Raw genomic sequence first — 21,094 nt, forward strand, 5'->3', positions numbered from 1 at the left:
TCTTTAATATGGTTAATCTTTATTTGGTTAAGAAAATAAGCTCAATTCTGTATTTACAAGTTTAGATTAAGTCTCTATGTTTCCTGTCTTTGTCAGTGTTAAACTTGTCATTATAAGAACCCCACAGCTACTCCAGAAACACACTATTTGAAACTTCATTGCTAATCCTCCCCCAATGACAGGTTTCTTGCTCATCACCGGGGCCAACACCTCCTCCTCCCCCTTCCACCTGCCCAGCACTTTGGTTCACAATGCCATAGCAACAAAGGCATCCAGTTTTTGTGATGCTGATGCCTTATAGCACAACATTACTAAAATTTTCAATAAACGGTAAGTTCTAGTGGTGTCATGATCCATTACAAACCTCTAATTTGTGTGTTGCTCATAAAATGTACAAATAAGAAAGAATCACACCAGTATGCATCATTGTGTGTGTTTTCTTTAGTCTTAAGACTGATCTGATGCACCTCTCCATGCTAGCCTATCTAGTGGAAACTTCTTCATCTCTACATAAATCCTACAATGTATGTGTGTTTGAGCCTGTGTACTATAGTCAAGTGCTGGCCTCCCTCTACAATTATTACCCCCACACTTCCCACCATTACCAGATGATAATTTACTGATACCTCGGGATGCTTCCTATCAATCAGCCCTGCTTTTAGTCAAGTTGTCCCATAAATTTTTCTTCTCTCCATTCCAGTTTAGTACATCCTCATTAGTTATATGAGTTACACATCTTAATCTTCATCATTATGCTGCTGCTCCACATGTATATGGAATAATGAAATTGCTATACTTTGTTGTATATAAAAACTTCTCATTGCAGTTTTGTCCAAAGGACCTGTGATTTTTTTCTTTTTTTTCATTTAAATAATTTTCTTGTTTTTAAAATCTGTTTACAGCATTGGTTACTCAAGCCCCAAGTAGTTTAATATGTTATGCTATAGATGCTCATTTGTCTTCACAATACTATATCTTAACATGCTGACATTCATCTATATAGACTTGCACATTTTTTAAAAGTAATTCCATGTTGTTCTCTAGATTGCATTGCTTTAGGAAGCCGATGACAGTAAAATGAATACTGTACTATAATTGATAATAGTTACTGATTCTGAATGAAATCTTTTTCTGTTGCTTGTAGCTGCAAATAGTTCTCTTGATAATAAGACCTGCTTTCTTTACTTATAAGAGAGTAATCGTATTAAAATGTTGCTTTCAGATGGGTACACATTTCTCACATATGTACTATTTATTTACTTATTTATTTATTTTTATTTGTGTAGGGTGGTTAAAAAAAGATTAAAGAGTTACAGAGAAAATGATAGAGAAAATCTACATGGAAATACTATGAGCATGTTACAATTTCTTTAACAGTTCACAATGGTTCCAAATGTATTTTGTGATGAGAAGTAATGATACTAATGGTAACAGGCTGGTGATTCTTCTATCAGGCAGAATAACACACAGCAGTCTCTCTCTGCTAGTTTCTGTATGCAGATAATTCACTATGTACCCTTGCCGGCAGGCAGATGTCATTGCTAACACAAGTTGAAATTACTCTGATGTGAGGCCAGCTGTCAGATGATGCTGAAACTAAAATTACCCTGATTAATAGGTTACTTTGGATCAGGAGACCATTTCAGTAAGTTGTGCTGAAAAATGCAGAGCTGCGCAGTGATTCACTTTGGGCTTTTAGATTTGAATGCGTGATAAGGTAAAAGTGAAATTGAGTGCACCATAGGGACACTTTGCCATCGATCACAGCAATTAAATTGGGTCCAATAAGTTTAAACACTGTCAGGAACCTGCTTTTTTATAACCTTCTGGAATACCCCTGAGGTACCGCTAGCAAAGAAATAATTGATTGAACAATAAAAACAAAAAAACAAAAAAAAGCATGGTATGAGTGTTGCAGATCCTCAAATGAAACTGTGTGAAGTAGCAGAGGCTATAGGTATGTAAAGGTGTATCAATAGGAATGCAGTTAATGTTTATGTGATATGTTGACGATGAGAAAATTGTCAGTGACATGGTTGCCATCATTCTTGACAGTGGACAGCGGACAGGTGCGGCATTCAGTTTTGACGCAGTGTTTGAGGAATTTAAGTGAAATCTGAAAAACTTTTTTGTGGAGTTGTTACCATCAATAAAACCTGGGTTCATCATTATACCACAGAAACCATCTAACATTCAAAACGACTTTTTTTGGTGAATGTGCTCCAAAGTAGGTGAAGATATCTCATTGGGATGCGAGGGGCAACCTATTCACAGACATCTTAGAAAAGTGATAAATGGACAGTACTACAGTGACATATTGCACTACTTTGTCAAGAAATTGAAGAAAATATGACGCTATTTAGTGTTGTTTCAAACTATAATGTGCCAACACATTTGTCTGGAGTTGTTGCTGTGAAGCTGCTTGAATTGCATTATGAATTAAAGTCCCCCCAATGCGCACACAAAATTGTGCAGCTGACCTGCCTCTGCAACTTTTTCTTGTTGCCAAACACACTAGCTCACAGGCATGGAATTGTGGTCAAGTGAGGAGGTCATCATTGTCAAGATAGAGGTATTTTGTAGAGAGCTTAATAATTTTTATGTTTTTGAAAGGGTCTAGAAAAATGACTAGAGCACTGTGAAAAGTGTGTATCACTAAAATGGAACTGTCCTGAAAAATAAACAGCTTGTATTTAAAAAAGTTATCTTCAGTCATAACGTGGATACTTATTGAATTGAACCCATCTGTGACAGTGATTTGTACTGCGACATGTTGACGACTGGCCTGAATTGAAGGTATCCTTGAGGTTGAAGTTACCCATTTGTGCTTCCCTGAAACACCTAGATATCGTATAATATCAGTGGAAAAATATCCTAAAAACACTGATCCACCATCACCTTCAAGTTAAATTGTGTAACAAAATTCTTTTCCTTTTTCTTTCTGCCCCCATGGCATTTACTGATGCAAAATGCTCAACAACTGTTAAAAATATGTATTGGGCTCTAGCTGTCAGCTTCGGTGTACTGTATATGTGGACAGAAGCACCTTATGACTTGCCCACCTGGTGCACCACTTTGCAAGAATTTCTAGTGCTCTTGGTGTATTAGCTCCTAAGGCATGTGAGGTTTGATATGACTCTGTAGAAGGTTTTGTCTACCTAATAAATATAGTTATCTGTTGGTGGTGCCAACATAGCTGCCTGGTTTTTCACATCATACAAACCAAATATGGTAGCTACCAAAACAGCTAAAAGAACAATGGAAAAAGTAGTGATAGATACATAAATTTAAAAATATTCTTTGCCCAGTTTTGAATTTTTTTAGAAACTTTACTTTCACATTGAGAAAATTGAAGACATATTTATCAGCTCATAATGATGATGATGGAACACTGAACTCTGGAAGATATGCTCTGGAGCTGACTTCCAGCCAGTGTCTCAGAAATAGATTGCTCATATATTGTTGTTGCCACAACTTGAGGATGCCCTTACTCTGAAGCATCTTAATTTATTTTCTAGTTTTCTAGGCATTTTTCATAGTAGACCTCTCAGGAGATCTAAGTCATTGACAGTGTTATTTTCAACATTATCCACTACTTCACAGAGTCAGCTGCAAGATACCCATTTATTAAAATTGCATACCTGTGTACCTGTAAGACTAATAGTGCATCAGGCAGTTGCCAAAATAAATCCAATATTAACTATTGCATATTGATGCTGCTCTGAACATACTCTTTAGAACTTACCAGGCACCAGTGGAAGATCATAGCAGATATTGCCTTTCTATTACTTAAAACTAACCTAAGGAGATTGAAGAGAGGAAATATGTTGTAGCAGTTGATCCATAGTTACAGCTGTCAGATTTGTTCGTCACTGTCTGTCTGTGTAGAAGGTTTTGCAGCCCCCCTGGCCCTTTGTCACATTAACATTCTTCTCAGTTTTGTATTTTTACACTTTTAACTTGGTGTCGGAAATGTGCTTCAACTGAGGGCAATGATTTTATACTCCAATAAATGTGTTGTTTTCCATTACAATTATGCTATAATAAAGAAAAACAGGTAACACTATGTTGAAGCATAGGTGGCTTCATCCTATACAGGGGTGTCCTAACACAGAAAATGCTCAGTGTTTCTCTGCAGCTTGCATCGCTTGATGTGAGACCTTTACAAAGAGGCTTTAGGACACTTCAATCACAATGTAGGCCCTTTGTTCCTCTGCCTGCTCTGGTATTTTGGGCAATGAAAACTGGTCACTAATTAAAAGCCTGAGAGTCTCCACTTTGCCAATTAAACTGGATTTCTTTGGGAGGATACCAATTTAAAATTATAAGCCTCATATTCTAATCAAACCATTTGAAAATTTGATATATTAAAGGTTTTGTTAAAAAATAACAATAATTGTTTGGTCACAAGGTAATTAGATATGCAAGCTTGACACAGATACTGCAGTGTAATCAGCGCACTGCCAGATTAGATTTTAGAAACTACAAAATTCTGCTGTATTCTCTGTCTGAAGAGTAGTCTTAAATAGAAACTGATTGATATCTGAACCACATTTGCAGATGTTAATTGTGATGTATAACTTTGTCATCTTATTTTATTGTTCATCAGCTATTACTAGATAGTCAAAATGAGGAGTCATAATACGAGGGTTATTCCAAAAGTAAGGTCCGATCGGTCGCGAAATGGAAACGACTATGAAAATCCGATAAAGCTTTGCACAGATGTGTTGGGTAGTGTCTCTAGTATAACCCCAGTTAGCATCACGTCGCTCTTCTCATTTCTGAGCTCGCAGTGAGTGCGTAAAGATGTCTAGAAAATAGTGTCTGCCGCCAAGTACGAGGGCCTGGTGAGAAATTTCGCCTGAAGCTATGCAGCCAACATTACATAACTGTCGTGCTGTTTCGTCTTCACGACAATTCTCAGCCGCATCTCTGGTCACATGAACCGCTGTCTTTGAAGACAACATTTTGACACAGACAACGAGGTGTAGGCCAGCGTGGAGAATTGGCGGAAAGCACTGGCGGCTGCCTTCTATGATGAGGCTATTGAAAAGTTGGTACAACGCTATGACAAAAGTCTAAGTCAGAACGGCGACTACGTAGAGAAGTAGCTGAAAGGTGTAGCTAATTGTTACAAGTAAAACATTTCTGATATTCACTGTGGTTTCAATTTGGCAATCAATCGGACCTTACTTTTGGAATAACCCTCGTAATACTAAATAAACAAAAATAACTATATCTGTAAATTATTTTCTTGTTTGACATGTATGGTATAAATTCCTCACTTTTGAAGAAATTTTGGCATTTTGTTGTCCTTTTCTATCAAAATCCTACAGATACATTTATTATCATGAAATGCCACCCACAACAAGCATAATTTGTGTCATGAACAAGTACTGAAATTTGAACATGCTAGGAAAAGTGATCTACAACCTATAAACCAATACAAAAAAAATTCATAATTTGTTGTTCAGTTCTTTGTTGCATTTCATGAATCATCACAAGTGCTTTTGGGGCACGAATACAATCGCATGCATATAATAATAATAATAATAATAATTTTGTACAGTTCAGTGGCCTGGTGCAAGTCATTCAAGTGGACACCCTTTGATGACTTGCATGCCCCTAACCTACCCCAACTATCCAACCAGAGAAAGGGGCTTACAATTTAATAGGGAATCCAAACCAAATGCAATTTCTGGTGGGTCCTCACATTATTGTGAGGTGAAGGCTAGGTGAAAATGCAGACTGAAAAATCCATTGTCCTACTGAGATTCAGTCCCTTGCCCTCTCGGTTTCCAAGCATATTTGGATAGTGTGACTTATTCTTCCATCATGTACGACTGTAGTATTAGGGATGAAAATACAGTAAAAATACTGGTAAAAATATTAAAAATACTAAGTCTGAGATAGTCGCTCATAATTTCTGAAGTTCAGCATCTAGAATAGTGAAAAAGGATAGAAGTCATTATCCTTCTCTGTTGGCATAAATTATCAGTGAATATATTTAGCTACACCTCTTGATGTTCTAATATGTGTACACGTTATTCACAATTCTGGTAAAATGAAACTACATGTATAAAATAAATACAGCCTCCCAGTTCTTTAAAGTTATGTTCTTCTAACTGTCATCTTATCAGGTAAACTATCTTACAGCAGCAAAACGTAGTTTATTTCTAATCAAGGGAAGTCATCAATCCACAACAAAAGCTATTTCTTTTATAAATGCTTCTCTCTGTTGATATTAACAGGCACAAGCTATTAATATCTAATAGTTTACTCTATACATTGAAGATCTTATGATGAAGCCTAATACGGTAGTGCGGCATACCCAGATTTTATGCATGTGGTCTTTGTGATCAATTTATTTATTTATTTATTTATTTGTCCATATAAATCTCTTTTTAAGTACATATATTGTACACAGGATATTGGACAGAAAACATTTTTTGGCTATTGGATTTTCAAATATCAAACATAAATTTTATAAATTTTTATGACAAATTGGATCTATACAGTTAATAATTACAAATTTTTGAAATACTGTATATTTATAACTTATTTCTACAATTAAAGATACAAATTACATTTTTTCTTGCATAAGATACTGTGAGACTGAATAGTAGCAGTTTTTCAGAAGGTAGGATGTCACAGACTTTTTAAAGCTTTGTAGTTCAGTAAGAGATTTTATATGTCTTGGTAATCTGTTGTAAAGTTTTGTTCCTGGATGATATACACCCAAGTTTATATTCAAGTGTAGATGGTGACTATACAGGGCTATTTTGTAAAAGGCTTCTATGACTTTATATATTTACTCCTAACTGCAGATAAGATTTCATTTCAACTCTGGATAGCAGATATAACTTGACAATTTATGCTTAAGAATATGAAAACCAAAACTTTTTTCACTCGAAAGAAAGAAGGAGACAGTAGCAAGGTTTATTGTTTCATTTAATGAATTAAGACTGTCTTTATGAACCCAATAGAAAATTATTTGGAATCTGCTCACTACAAAATGCATTGGAATAGGACAAGCTATAATAGGAAAAACTTGTTGCCCTGGAGAGTGCATCATTATACACTAGTTCATTTTTAAAGATAAAACAGTGGAGTTAAATTAACAGCTGAATTTCATCATCCAGTTTATGTCTGTTTAAACAAGCTTTGTGTCTTTTCACATGATTGAAACATCCTGTACTGACATTTTTAGCATTTGCAGAAGCAATAGTTTCCTCTGGATCATCATGCACCATCACTACAAGAGGTGTATTAAAGGTAGAGAGGATGATGTTCAGACCTAAAGCAATATAAAAATCATACCAGTACTTATCAAACAATGGAAACTCCAGGATATCAACAATGTAGGAAAAGACACATTGCTACTTACCTTAAAGAAGACATGTTAAGTTGCAGATAGGCATGATTAAAAGACACTTACGTAGAGCTTTCGGCCACAGCCTTCATCAGTAAAGAGAAGCACACACCATTCACACACACAGTCAAGCACACACGACTGCCAATTCCAGCATCTCAGGCCGGAATGCATTCTGGCTTGAGATGATGGTGTCGGCAGTCGTGTGTGCTTGGGGTGTGCTTGCTTGTGGGTGTGAATGGTACGTGTGTCTCCTTTACTGATGAAGGCTGTTGCCAAAAACTCTATGTGAGTGTATTTTAATTGTACCTGTCTGAAACTTGACACATCTTCTTTATGGTAAGTAGCATTTTAGTACTTATCCATTTGTAGATTTCCAACTTTCCAAATTCTCTTCACAGTGCTTCGTACATGTAATAATATGAAATTTACTGTCATAGCATTCCTTTTGAAGAACTTAAGTCATAATAATTTTTTGGTTGTTATGAAGTTGCTGATTTCAGCTGCTGTGTCATGCTTAGTTTGATTACAGTTGTCATATGAAGATACCATATCCTTTCCTTCAATTCTTGAAAATAAAGTCTGTTCATTTGTACCAGGAACAGTTGAATTGTGCTTAAAAATTGTGTATTGCCGAGTTTCAATGGTTTTTGTGTACTGAGGAACAAAAAGTGAGTCTTCTTTTCTACTGAATACTTGTTTGCCTAGTCATTTCACATCAAAAAATTCTGTCTTTATTCAATTTTAATGATCCAAAACACTACATACCGTTGAAGAAATCATGGAAAATCACTGTTGGTAACTACTGTAAAGTGATAAATTTATTATTAAAGACCTATATAATAATATGCCCTGAAACCAAAACTGTTATTACGCACTTATTATACTGTACACAGATGAATACAACATTTTATATAATATATGCATTGTGTGTCTCACAAACCAAAAGAAATACCTCCTTTTACAGAACAAAGCATAGGTTAGGCAAATCTGAGACTCTGCTTGCCTCATAATTGTTGTAATTTGAATTATATTGTAATTTTAGTTGACAGGAAAATACCTGTAGTTAACTGTGATGAGGTATTTGGATCTCAGGAGATTTTCATTGCTACTATCAATTTCTTTAGAACTTTCAGTGCTAATGTTTTACTACTTATTTTAGTTTGCCATTACCAGTAATCAAAATTATATTAAGCTTTTGTAGTTAGTGGAAACAGAACCATAAACATGTCAGTGAACAAAGGAACCCTTTGTCATTTCCAAGCGCCATTTGTTTGTTGTCAGTGCCAAGCACATTACCTGAATTGTTCATGTAACTTCATGAAAGTTAACTTGAAGATAAGGAATAGAAAGTAGTGAAAATCTGTAGGAGAACTTCTAACAATTAATCACTTATGTACTCCATGCAATGCACCATTCATTTTTCTGTATCATGAGCTGACAGAGCTGGGAGTCTGATCATAGTGCTCTTCATTTTTGTTTTGTTTCTCCCTTACCATTCGCTGTTAGTTCGAAGATCGTCAAAAGGAGAATGTAATAAAACTTTGTGGCAGATTAAAACTTTGTGTTGGCTAGAACTCAAACCCAAAACCACAGTATTCACATGCAGTGCTCCTACTGATTGCGCCATGCAGGTGAGACTCACAATTAATGCTGCCAGTTTCTGTGCTGCCAATATCTCTCTGCAACATTCCAGATTTAACAGAAGTCCTGCTGCCCACCATGCTGAACGAAGACTTCTGAAATAAATTTTTAATTTGCCAGGAAGTTTCAGAACATTTCACACTCCACACTATAGTTATGGAACAGTAGACCAACAGAATTAATTGCTTAATTGGTAAGTGAATGCAATTTAATCTACTGTATGCACATGAATATCACATTGACCAATAAATATAGAAGCCAAAGAATTCGAAAAATGTTGTTGTGGAATCTTAATGGATCTACAATGATAATACTGATGAAAAACATATTTTTGAACAGCTGGGGAGTAAATTTTTAAAAAATCACATGTTAGGTAGAAGCTATATCTGAAATTGTAATGTTCACTGGGTAAATTGATCCGTGAAAACAAAAGCAGTGAAATTCACTGACACGACTTTTAATGCAAGGGTTTGTACACAATTCTTGACTTACAGTTAAAATTGATCATGTCACACATGCTGTACACATGTATCATTTGTTTGTGATTGAGTGGACAACTTGTCTGCATGCTTTATTTTATCATAATATACTCTTATTGAAGTTACAGTTTGTTTCTGATTTATTTCTTTTGTATTTGCAAAAGAAATTTTTTTTTCTAATCCTGAATTATTCAACAAGGTCAGCAGCAGGATAGTGTGTTATCCAGCTTCATATAATCCATGATTTATACATAATCTTAACCCTTTAGTATATGTTTTTACTTTACTTGGCCTTTATGTGACACCAGTGTATTTTTATTTCCAGTGATGAATGACTTGTGGCTGCCTGAGACATTAATGACAAGCAGCTCTGTGTCTGGAGTTTACTCTGATGTATTCGACTACAACTCAAAGAGGTACAGGTGCACACAATGTAGTAAAACTTACATGTGGAAGACTACTTTGGCAAGACATGTAAAATATGAATGTGGCAAACCTCCACAGTTTCAGTGTCCTTTTTGCCAGAAAAGAAGTCATAGGAAGAGCAATATTGAACAACACATCCGGTGTCACCATAGAATGTAGTGAATTATTTCAGGATTGATAAATGTTGAGGAATGAAAATAAAGAAATGAGTGTATTTCTACTTAAAATTTTAATGTACACTGAAAATACAAGATTGATGTCAGTGATTTGTAATATAAATAAATTCTCTGTTAGAAAGTTATTTTCTTTGTGTCAGGGACTAATAATTCATGAATACAGAGAGCTCCAGAGACAATTTTATGAACAGTGCACATACTAGATCATGTATTTATAAAAATATGTGATCTAGACAGGTCTTTGTTCGTAAAATTATAAAACAAGATCACTGTTTTCTCTTGGTGACACAGAGCCACCTCTCTGTATTAAAGACTGTGTGAAAATTCTGTTGTTGAACATGGGGTATTGCAGTCATGCTATTCTCCATTTACAGGAATATAACTTTTACTGTTATTCAATCATTTATTCATAATGTAGTTGCTGAATACAGCATGCATTATTTCATAAGATAATTTAACAAATATGTGTATTTTAGCAATCAAAAATAAAAAGTTACCTTAAACCACTAAAAACAGAGCTTTTAATTGCCATCTGCATAGTTAATTATTTAGTTGTTGATTCATCAATAGATCATTTGCAAAATATCATACACGAATTCTTTACTGACACAGGAAACAATTTTTAATTCATGCATACATCAATATTATCTTATGTAGGTCAAGATGAGTAGTGTTGTGTTGTTAATTTTTATAATGTGTACAGCGTTTTTTACTTGTATTTCCTAAGAAATTATCACTGGTCACTGCCCACATTAGACACACATCCCCCCCCCCCCCCTCTCTCTCTCTCTCTCTCTCTCTCTCTCTCTCTCTCTCTCTCTCTCTCTCTCCCCCCCCCCCCCCCCTCCCTCTCTTCCCCCTCCCTTCCTCCCTCTCTCTCCCTCAGCTGGCATGAGGACCGGACCTTGAAGATACTGCCACCATTGTATTTAATTCTTCATGTTGTCCCTTTGGAACATCTGAAAAGCTGAGTCAGAAGATCACCAATGTGATGTTGAGCTCAAGAAAATTGGAAGAGTTTAGGATTATCCATCACAGATATTGTCTATAGGATTCTACAGTAAGAATCATTGAACTATGACATTTTACTGTAGAGTGACAGGTGCAATACCTACGCTGTGTTGTCTAAATAATCATTGTCTTTCTAGCACAAATTATTTAAGAGGTATGATTGAAATGAATTTTTAAATATTTGGATTTTACTTGTCTCTTTAACTTCCATGGGGAATTTATTGTATAATTTTCTCTTGTAGAAAATGCTCTTTTGTGGTTTCTGTTTATTTATTAATGAAAGTTTAGTCTGGCTCTTTTTGATGTCCACAACAGATTGGTGGATGTACTCACATGGTGCAGTTAGAATTCCCAGCTGTTTAAACAAATTCTTACAAGAATCTCAGTTGCTATGTTACTTCTAATGACCCTTTTCTGTAATTGATGACTGTGTGTCCATGTTTTGTGTATGTGACACCCAAAAAATTATTCTATAGCTAAAAATGGAGTGTATGTAGGAATAGCATGTAACTATAAGACATTGTACACTACACACTGATGAAAGGACTGTTAAGCAAACTGGATACCTTTTTCAGTTCATTTTCAAATTTAATTTTTCAGTCTGTCAGACATTTTATATTGCTTGATAAGTGATCAGAAATTTAGGTGACAGCACTGTGTACCTCTTTTTGTGCTAAGGACAATCTTAATGTGGTGTAATGAATGTTGTTTTTCTTCTGGGATTGTAATATTGTACACCAATGTTAATTTTGAACTGCAGTGGATTATTTACAACAAACTTCATAAGGGGATAAATATACTGTGAAGCAGTTGTCAGGAGGCCTAACTCCTTTAACAGATGTCTGCCAGATGATCATTGGTATTATTCTTACAGCAAAGTCTTGAGCAATGAACACTTTCTTTCTTAAAGTTGAGTTTCTCCAGAACATTATTCCATGTGACATTACTGAAAGAAGATATGTAAAATATGCCAGCTTACTGATTTGTCACTCCCCAATTTTTGCAATGATTTGAAATGTAAATGTGGCTTAATTAAGTTGTTTTAGGAGTTCCAAAATGTGTTTGGTTGTGTCCGCTGACATTCGGTATTAGTTATTAGAGTTTTATATTTGCTATACAGTCTATGAAATTATGATGTACATTTAATTTTACGGAAATGTTTTTCTGCTTTAAGCAGAAATGTATGCTGTTTGTTTTCTTTATGCTCAGTGTAAGTTTATTGCTTGATGACACATTGCAAACATTATGGTGTTTTCTCTGTTATATGCAATCATAATGATAATAACAATAACAATAATAATAATTTTATTGTCATTAGGCCATTACAGCAATAGAAAATGTCACATATATAATACAATGCAGTTGTTAATTCAGAAGTACAATAGGTTAGTTATTAACATTATAGTACTATATTACACTAAATAAATTCCTTTATATTATAGAACAGATAGGCAGTGAATCAGTCATGCAGTATTTGTTTGAACTTTTGGTCAGATAGTTCATGTAAATTTTGTGAAAACTTATTAAAAAATTTGGCCCTATAAGCTCATAAACATTAACTGATTTTCACAGTTTGTGATACGGAGTATAAATGGATCTATTGCTTCTTGTGTTGTAATAATGTACATATTCTCATCATTTTGCTATTGTCAGAAGGAAAAATATTTTTTTCTCCATGTTGACCATTGTCTGGAAAGTCATTGGTGTGCATAAAAAACAATATTGGGCTTGATCTGCAGCTTGAGAAACTGCTTTGTTTATTATATGTTTCACTAAGAATTTTCAAACAATGGAAAATCCAGGATGGAATGTAACAATATTAGGAAGGCAAGTTGCCACTCACCATATAGCGGAGATGCCGAGTTGCGATAGGCACAACAAAAAGAGTCACACAATTACAGCTTGCACTGTAGTGTGATTTCAGTTATCTGAGACTGCAGACATGTGTGCAAGTTACGTTTGTGTGTGTGTGTGTGTGTGTGTGTGTGTGTGTGTGTGTGTGTGTGTGTGTGTGTGTGGGCGCGCACGCGGCAGCGCTTGTGTGTATGTGTGTCTATTGTTGACAATGGCCTTAATGGCCAAAAGCTATAATTGTGTGCATTTTTTTTTTTTTTTTTTTTTTTGTTGTGCCTATTGCAACTCAGGATCTCTGCTATATGGTGAGTGGCAACTTTCCTTCCTAATATTGTCACTAAGAATTTTGTTTTATTTGCAAACTGTGGTACCCCTATTCTTTGTTCTCTTTTTCCCGATGGCATTTCCTCTTATTCATAATGATTATTTTTTAAAAGAATGTGATGGTCAGTAGTATCAAAGGCCTTTCGGTAGATCTAAAACTATACACAACACATTCATCCTTATCTAGTGCATCAAGTCCCACGTTTGCAAACTCTACTAATGCTGGTTTTTCACTAATACTACTCCAGAAACTCCATTGAAAATATATTTATTCAAATAATTCATTAGCCTAACAATATTATCTGAAAGAAAGTTGCTACTCACCATATAGTGGAGGTGCTGAATCACAAATAGGCACAACGAAAAGATTTTCACACGTAAAGCTTTCGTCCAATGGCCTTTGTCAACAATAGAAACCAATACACACACACACGCACGCACACACACACACACACACACACACACACACACACACACACACACACTCACGCAAATGCAACTGCCCACTATGAGCAGCGGCACCAGTGCATATATATGGGAGTGGCGACTGGGTGGGGGAAAGGAGGAGGCTGGGGCAGGGAGGGGGATGGCGGACAGTGAAGTGCTGCAGGTTATGTGGTAGGGAAGGGGGGGGGGGAGAATAGTGAAAAAAGAGAGAAATAAATAAAAAAAGACTGGATGTAGTGGTGGAATGACGACTGTTTAGTTCTGGAATGGGAGCAGGGAAGGGACTACGGATGGGTGAGGAGAGTGACAAATGGTGGTTGAGGCCAGGAGGGTTACAGGAACGTAGGATGTATTGCAGGGGAAGTTCCCACCTGCGCAATTCAGAAAAGCTGGTGTTAGTGGGAAGGATCAATATGGCACAGGTTGTGAAGCAGTCATTGAAATGAAGGCTATCATGTTTGGCAGCGTGTTCTGCAACAGGGTGGTCCACTTGTTCCTTGGCCACAGTTTGTCAGTTGCCATTCATATGGACAGACAGATTGTTGGTTGTCATGCTCACATAGAATGCAGCACGGTGGTTGCAGCTTAGCTTGTCTACAAGCCTACAGCTACAGCCTACAAGCCTACAGCTTGCTGCAGCTAATATGCAACCACTGTGTTGCTTTCTATGTAGGCATGTAGGACTCGAGTACGGGAAGCAGCACATTAGTGCCCTCGGCTAACCTTTAACCTGGTGGGTTTCATGGGAAGTTAACTAAGGGTAGAAAATATTTTAAAGAAGCAGGAAGCAGTTGCTTGCGCATAAACAAAAATGTTTGATCATGAACAGGCATGCATGACAGTAAGTAAACAAGCACAGTCATACAATGCAGTCATCAATAGACACATACAGTGGGCTAACAGTCAAATTGGGCATGTAGTCAGTAATGGGCACTTTGGTAGAAACAGCAGTGGAGTTAAATGTCCAAAAAGAGACCATCACTGTTTGAGCAGGAAGTTTTAGTACCATACTTATTAGCATGGTGGGCCACAACAACAATGGACATTCAAATTGTGCAACAGAGAACAGCTGGTGTATATTTTCAAGGCAGGCAGTGAGGGGAGAAATAAGTACAGATGTATTGAAAAATACAGAAAGGACAAATGAGTTGTAGGTAAGCAGGGAAAGACAGTAACAAAGGTTGTGGGATGGAAAGAAGCTGAATCAATAATGTATAACAATAATGGAAATTCTTGGATGGAACAATACACAAAATAAGGCAAGGCCAACCACTGTCTAAAGCAGACTGATGTATGATGCACATAACAGAAAACATTATTCATACTAGCTTTGGAGCACTTGTTCCATTTCTAATAAAAGCACACACACACACACACACACACACACACACACACACATAGACATGCAAAAAAAACTCTCACAGGTATGGTGAGACCAATTATTGGTTATTGATTATTAAGAGTAGTTGCCTGGGAGTATGGTGTTGGGGAGAAGATGAGAATGAATCCACAAGGCTAGGAGGGCAGCAGATGACTCACTGGCTCCACGACAAGAGGAAAGAAGTTCAGAAAAGAGGAAGAAAGAGAGATATCTTCCACATGGGGAGGGGGGAGGAGGAAGAGTGGCGGGAGAAAGCACTACATGATGTGGATGTGGAGGGAGTGATATCAACAGAAGAGAGAAAGGAAAAGGTAAGGTGATGCAGTGGGAAACAGGTTAGCGGAGGTTGAGGCCAGTGGTTTGTGAAAGTGTAGGATAAGATAACTAGACACTTCCAACTTATGGAATTCAGAGAAAGTTGTGCTGGTTGGTAATATCCAAATGGCATGCTAAGTGAAGCAGCTGTTGAAGTCATCTGCGCTGTGGTGTACACAATGTTCGGCAACTGGATGGTCAAATTTTCAGTTTGCCACAGTTTGGTGGTGGCCATTCATGCGAGTAGACACATGGTTACTTGTCATTCTCACAAAGAATAGCTGATTTATAACAAGGCTGTTTTGATACATGGCCCTGCCTTTTGTTGGGTGGGTAATACTAGTGCTGGTCTGCAATAGGTGGTGACAGCAGGGGGGGAGGGGAGGGAGGGGGAGGCTGCTATGGATGATATGGGTAGGATTTTTGGTAGTATTCCCTCATCACAGACATAGTCACACGCCTAGTGAAGGACATGGAGCTTTTCGAGGCCCTTCAGAGGATTGTTGGTCACTGACTGGTTAATAGGTTTACTGGTGTCAGAGGAGAAGATGGCATGGCAGATCTGTTTATGGATGGTCTGGAAAGGATATTGTCTGTCAGTAAAGTCTCTGATAAGGTTATAAGTATATTTCAGTAGCTCCTGATTACCAGATGTGGCTTATAAGGTTGGTGAGGCTGTTAGGAAGTGATCTTCTGGCATGGAGCAAGTGACAGATGTCAAAGTTGATGTAATGTTGTGTTTGGTGTGCTTGATATGAACAAACACATTTATGGTGCCATCCGTGAGATGAAGATTCACATCTAGAAATGTGGCTCGTTAAGTTGAGAAGTACCAGGTGAAGCAGATTTGGGAGTAGGTTTTGAGGTTGTGGATGAAAGAGCAAAGGCCATGAGTCTTGATCATGAAAATGTCATCAGTGAATCTGAACCAGACAAGGGGTTTTAGGTGTTGAATGGATAGTAAGGATTCCTACAGATGATACATAAATAAGTTGGTGCGACATCCCTGCAGCATCCACAATTTATTATAGATTTGGCATTTGAAAGTGAAATAAAAGTAGGTCAAGTTGTGGATGGCAAAGAAGATTAGGAAAGATGTGGTAGTTTTGGTATCAGGACAACATTGGGAAAGGTAATGTTACATTGCTGCAAGGCCATGGGCAAGGGAATGCTAGTGTGCGACGACACCACTGCCAGTGATCAACAAAGAGTCTAGTGTTAATGGGGCAGGAACTGTTGAAAGACAGTGAAGGAAAAGGAAATGACCAGAGTCTTGAATGTAGTATGGGAGTGTATGGATAATAATATGGAGGTATTGACCAACAAAGACAGTATGCACCCAATAAAAAGCAGTACCATTTGTGAAAGCAGCTATGTTATATATCAGCTATGCTGCTGAACTACACAGATGGGAAGTGTCTTTCCAGCGCATCCTGCACTCTCGGAGTACCCCTGGCCTAAACCTCTGCTAACTTGTTTCCCACTGCCTCACCTTAACTTTTCCTTTCTCTCTTCTATCCGAGATCAAGCACTGCCATCTCCCACAACCCTGCCTGACCATGGCCATTTTCTCTCTCTCTCTCTCTCTCTCTGTCTGCCCCCCTTCTCCCTCCTTTCCTCCCTCTCCCTCCCTCCCTCCCCCCTCTCCCTCTCACTATACCTCTTATACACTTTTCTCTCTGAACTTCTTTATCTTGTTGTCCAGCCACAGAGTCATCTGTGAAAAGACGTAGCTCATACTATCCTGTAACCCCCTCCTTGCCTCATGCATACTTCCCTACCCATTTCCCACCTCCATCTACCAAGGCAAATGTTCCCAAGAATCAGTCTTGCCACAACTTTTGGAATGTGTGTATGGGTGTCTGTGTGGTTGTGCATGTGAATGGGTATACTTTTGTGAAGAAAATAGCAAGAGCTTAAATGCTTGTGTGAATACTGTTTTGTGTTACATATGTCCATACACCGTGCATTGTACAACTTTAAGTTGCCTTTCCCTTATTTTACATATATCACATTAGTCTGTCTTTCATGACAGCTTTTATTATTCTTGAGAATGATGACATCAGAGAATCAGGCCTGTAGTTTTCTATATGTTCTGCTTCACCTTTCTTTAGTACAGGTGCAAGTTGATTTATTATGTCAGTTGATTAGGCTTGTGTCCTATTTGCTCAAACTTTAAGAAGTCAGATTGGCATTTCATCTGTGCCAGCTGACTTCTTATTTTTTAATTTTTGTACAGTTTTCCTTACTTCATAATATGTGGTGGGTATCAGCATCATTGTACCTGTCACATAATTTTTTGCAGGAACAATAATTTATTTTGATACTTTTTGTTGTAGTTTCTGTTATATGTGTAAAACATTCGTTTACAAAATTTGCTAATTTTTGTGGGTCATTTATCGACATATCCCTGTTCTTTATCTGTAATTTACTGTGGTTTTGTTTTGTTTATCCTTTTTGTTGTTTACTACCTTCCAGACTGGTTTCTTTTCACTTTCAGCAGTAAATGTTGTTTTGTCATTTGCAGACCTTTTTATTGCAAGCAATACTTTCCTCTAAATCTGTTTGTATCTTTGATAATAGTTTAGAAACTCTGGCTCACTATGGATTATTCTTGGGGAACTAAGATATTTCGTGGTCTGAGACGACTTTCTTGTACCTCGATGTGTTTCTGCTGGTGACTGTTATTGAATACTTTTGGAAATGATTGCTTTTAGTTTAGTGTAAATGTTATATGGAGATAATTTTGCATCTACAGTTTTTCCAGTATACACTTCATTTCACTTGTAGTTTAACAGTACATTCGAAATATCTTAAATTTTAATTTTTTAAAGAGGCCTTGAGTACACATTCAGTCCTTAACCAATGTAACTTTTATGCTTATTAATTGCAGAAATGCTTAGATATTCTGAGATCTTTTACATGTACAACACGGTGTCCATTTGTAACAAAATAATGATTTCTAAAGAGTTCCAAAACTGAGAAGGCTATGTACATATACAATGAGAATAGAATATAGTTAATTCATTAAACAATAAATTAAAGCCTGCTGGTCTATTTTGTTACCTGTCAAAGGCTTTTGGCTCTGTAAATCACAGTATCCTTTTAAATAAATCACAGTAAAGCCTAACCTAAAAATGTTCACATTTAAAATTAGAATATTACAGTGTAAGAGGAAATGCTGCAAAATGGTTCAAATCTTAAATCTCTTCTAGGAAAAAAAGGTTGTCAATAGGAATGACAGATGTATTAAACTATCAGGCACCATCCACCTGTGGAGCCCTACAAGGTTCCACTTAAGGGTCCTTATTTTTTGTAAAGATCAACGATTTTTTGTCATTAATGTTACCAGATGCCAAGTTAGTTGTTTGCAGGTGATACAAATATTGCAATAAATATCAAATCAAGAATAGGCTATGGAAGGTTGTTTAGTGAAAATTTGATGGACATTAATGAATGGTTCCTAGCCAATACTTCATCACCAAACTTTGAAAGAATACACTAAACACAGTTTTTAATTTGTGAGAGGTTTCCTGCTGGTATATGCCTAAAATATAACAACAGACAGAAAGAAAAAGTTGACAGTGTTGAATTCTTGGCTTACATCTTGGTAATAAATTCATTTGGGCAGAACATACCACAGAAATGCTGAAGTGTCCATATCTCTCTTTGCAGTGTGAATGTTGATGGACACAGAGGATATAAAAATAAAAGAGTTACCATACTTTGCTTGGTTTCATTCCATACCGTCATAAGGGGTCATATTTTTGGGATAACTCATCGAACCAAGTCCAAAAATATGTAATAAGAATTATCATTAATGACATGAGCTCAAGAACATGCTGTGGAGGCTTGTTTAGGAAACTAGGAATACTAACTACTGCTTCTCAATATATTTATACCTTACTGAAATTTGTCATTAAATTATATCTCTTTTTCAGCCCAACAGATAAGTTTTTGGAATCAATACTAGAAGTAAGAATAATCGTCACAAAGATTTAAAGTCATTCACTTTGGTCCAGAAATATGTCCATTATTTAGAAACACACATTTTCAGTTACTTACCAGCAGCCATAAAAAGCTTAAGTATTAATAAAGTTCAGTTTAAGAGGAGCCTAAAGGATTTATTGGTGGCCAATTTCTTCTAATCCATTTGTGAATTTCTTAGCAGAGCCGACTGATTTGAATATGTTACTAATTAATTGGTGTGCAAGACTTAAGCATGAATGTAAATTTCACATGATGTGTCACTGCCAAGTAAGATAGCTTGATGTAACTCAGACTGTTCATAACAAGAAGTGCTACAGTATAGTACAGGAGATAACTGAAAGAAGTGAGAGAAACAAAAATGACACTTTTTTTCAAAGATACAATCAGACTGAAGTACCATGATTGCAATGGCCCACTGGACCTTACAAAAGGCGTGACATGGTTCTTAATAGGATATAAGATCACAATGGATGGCAGTGCATCCTCTGCAACATGATTGCTGGCCACAAGGTTGGTGATGAGTTCTTGTGGTAGGTACTCCATCAGAGTGGTTGTCTACTGTTGGATGGCTTTCAGTACATGTGGATGTGCTGCAGTACATTTCACCAACACTTCCTACGTCTGGTCAGTGTGATACAAGTCATGGGCACGAGCAGGCCAGTCCATTTACCAATTTTCCTGTGATTCCAAGAGCTCCTCCTCTAGCACTGTTCGAGGTGGTCATCCATAAAAATTAAGTCAGGGCCTAATGCACCCTTGAAAAAATACACATGGGAAAGGAGTGCAATGTCATAATAACACTGACTGGCGAGTGTACTGTGTTCAAAGATATAAGATGGTGCGAAAAGCTAAAGGATGGACTGACAAGGAATAGGATCACATGCTCTTCTTGGATGAGAGGCAATTCAATGTGCATTGGGGATTCTGGACATATCCTGTTTATGGTGAGAGGTGGGAACTGGAGCATTGTGAAACTAGATCGTTTAGGTGGTACAGTTCTGGTTACGGTGTGTGTGGGGGGGGGGGCATAATATTGCACGGGTCTACTGATCGCAAAATCTTTGAACAGGGTACATCCACTAATCAGCAATATTATGAGACTGGACTTCTTCCCCATGTGCCCTTTTCTGGGGGAGGGGGAGGGGGGGGGGGGGATTAGGCCCTGGCTTCATGTTAATGGATGACAGTGCCCAACTCCAACTGCACCAAATGGTAAATGGTACAGATAGAGGACCTCTTGGAATGACAGGATATTCCCCAAATGTAGCAATCTGCATGTATTGCAGCACATCCTCTACAAGCAGCAGTTGTCAGCTGTGCTGGTGGAAGAATGGAATGCCCAACCACAAGAACTCCTTACCAACCTTGAGGCCAGCATGGGAGCACATAGGAGAGCATGCATAGCTGTCTGTTGTGATTACACACCCATTTAAGAATCATGACCCACCTTTTCCGCCTTTTGTAATGTTCAGGGAACTATCATACATTGTGATAACTTCACTGTAATTATTGTCTTTGAATAAAAGTGTTATTTCTGTTGGTCTTGTTGCATATTTCTTTCAGGTACAATTTTGATACTATACTGTGGCAGTTTTTTTCTATGTATGGTACAAGTTTCATCAAGCTATGTTACTTGGCAGTGACACATCATGCAGAAGTCAATTTTGTCCATAAT

General features: G+C 37.1%; 1 protein-coding gene across 1 annotated transcript in view; it reads left to right on the top strand.

The window, feature by feature from the left end:
* LOC124607074 (oocyte zinc finger protein XlCOF26-like) overlaps nt 1-21,094 on the top strand; it is a 299,664-nt gene that overhangs the window by 206,365 nt on the left and 72,205 nt on the right. Inside the window, exon 4 of the mRNA XM_047139248.1 lies at nt 9,821-9,911. Coding sequence (XP_046995204.1) covers nt 9,887-9,911 — 25 coding nt within the window. The 5' untranslated portion in view covers nt 9,821-9,886. The remainder of the gene's footprint in view (nt 1-9,820; nt 9,912-21,094) is intronic.

This window comes from Schistocerca americana, chromosome 3 (assembly GCF_021461395.2).
Source record: "Schistocerca americana isolate TAMUIC-IGC-003095 chromosome 3, iqSchAmer2.1, whole genome shotgun sequence".
Taxonomy (NCBI): Eukaryota; Metazoa; Arthropoda; class Insecta; order Orthoptera; family Acrididae; genus Schistocerca; species Schistocerca americana.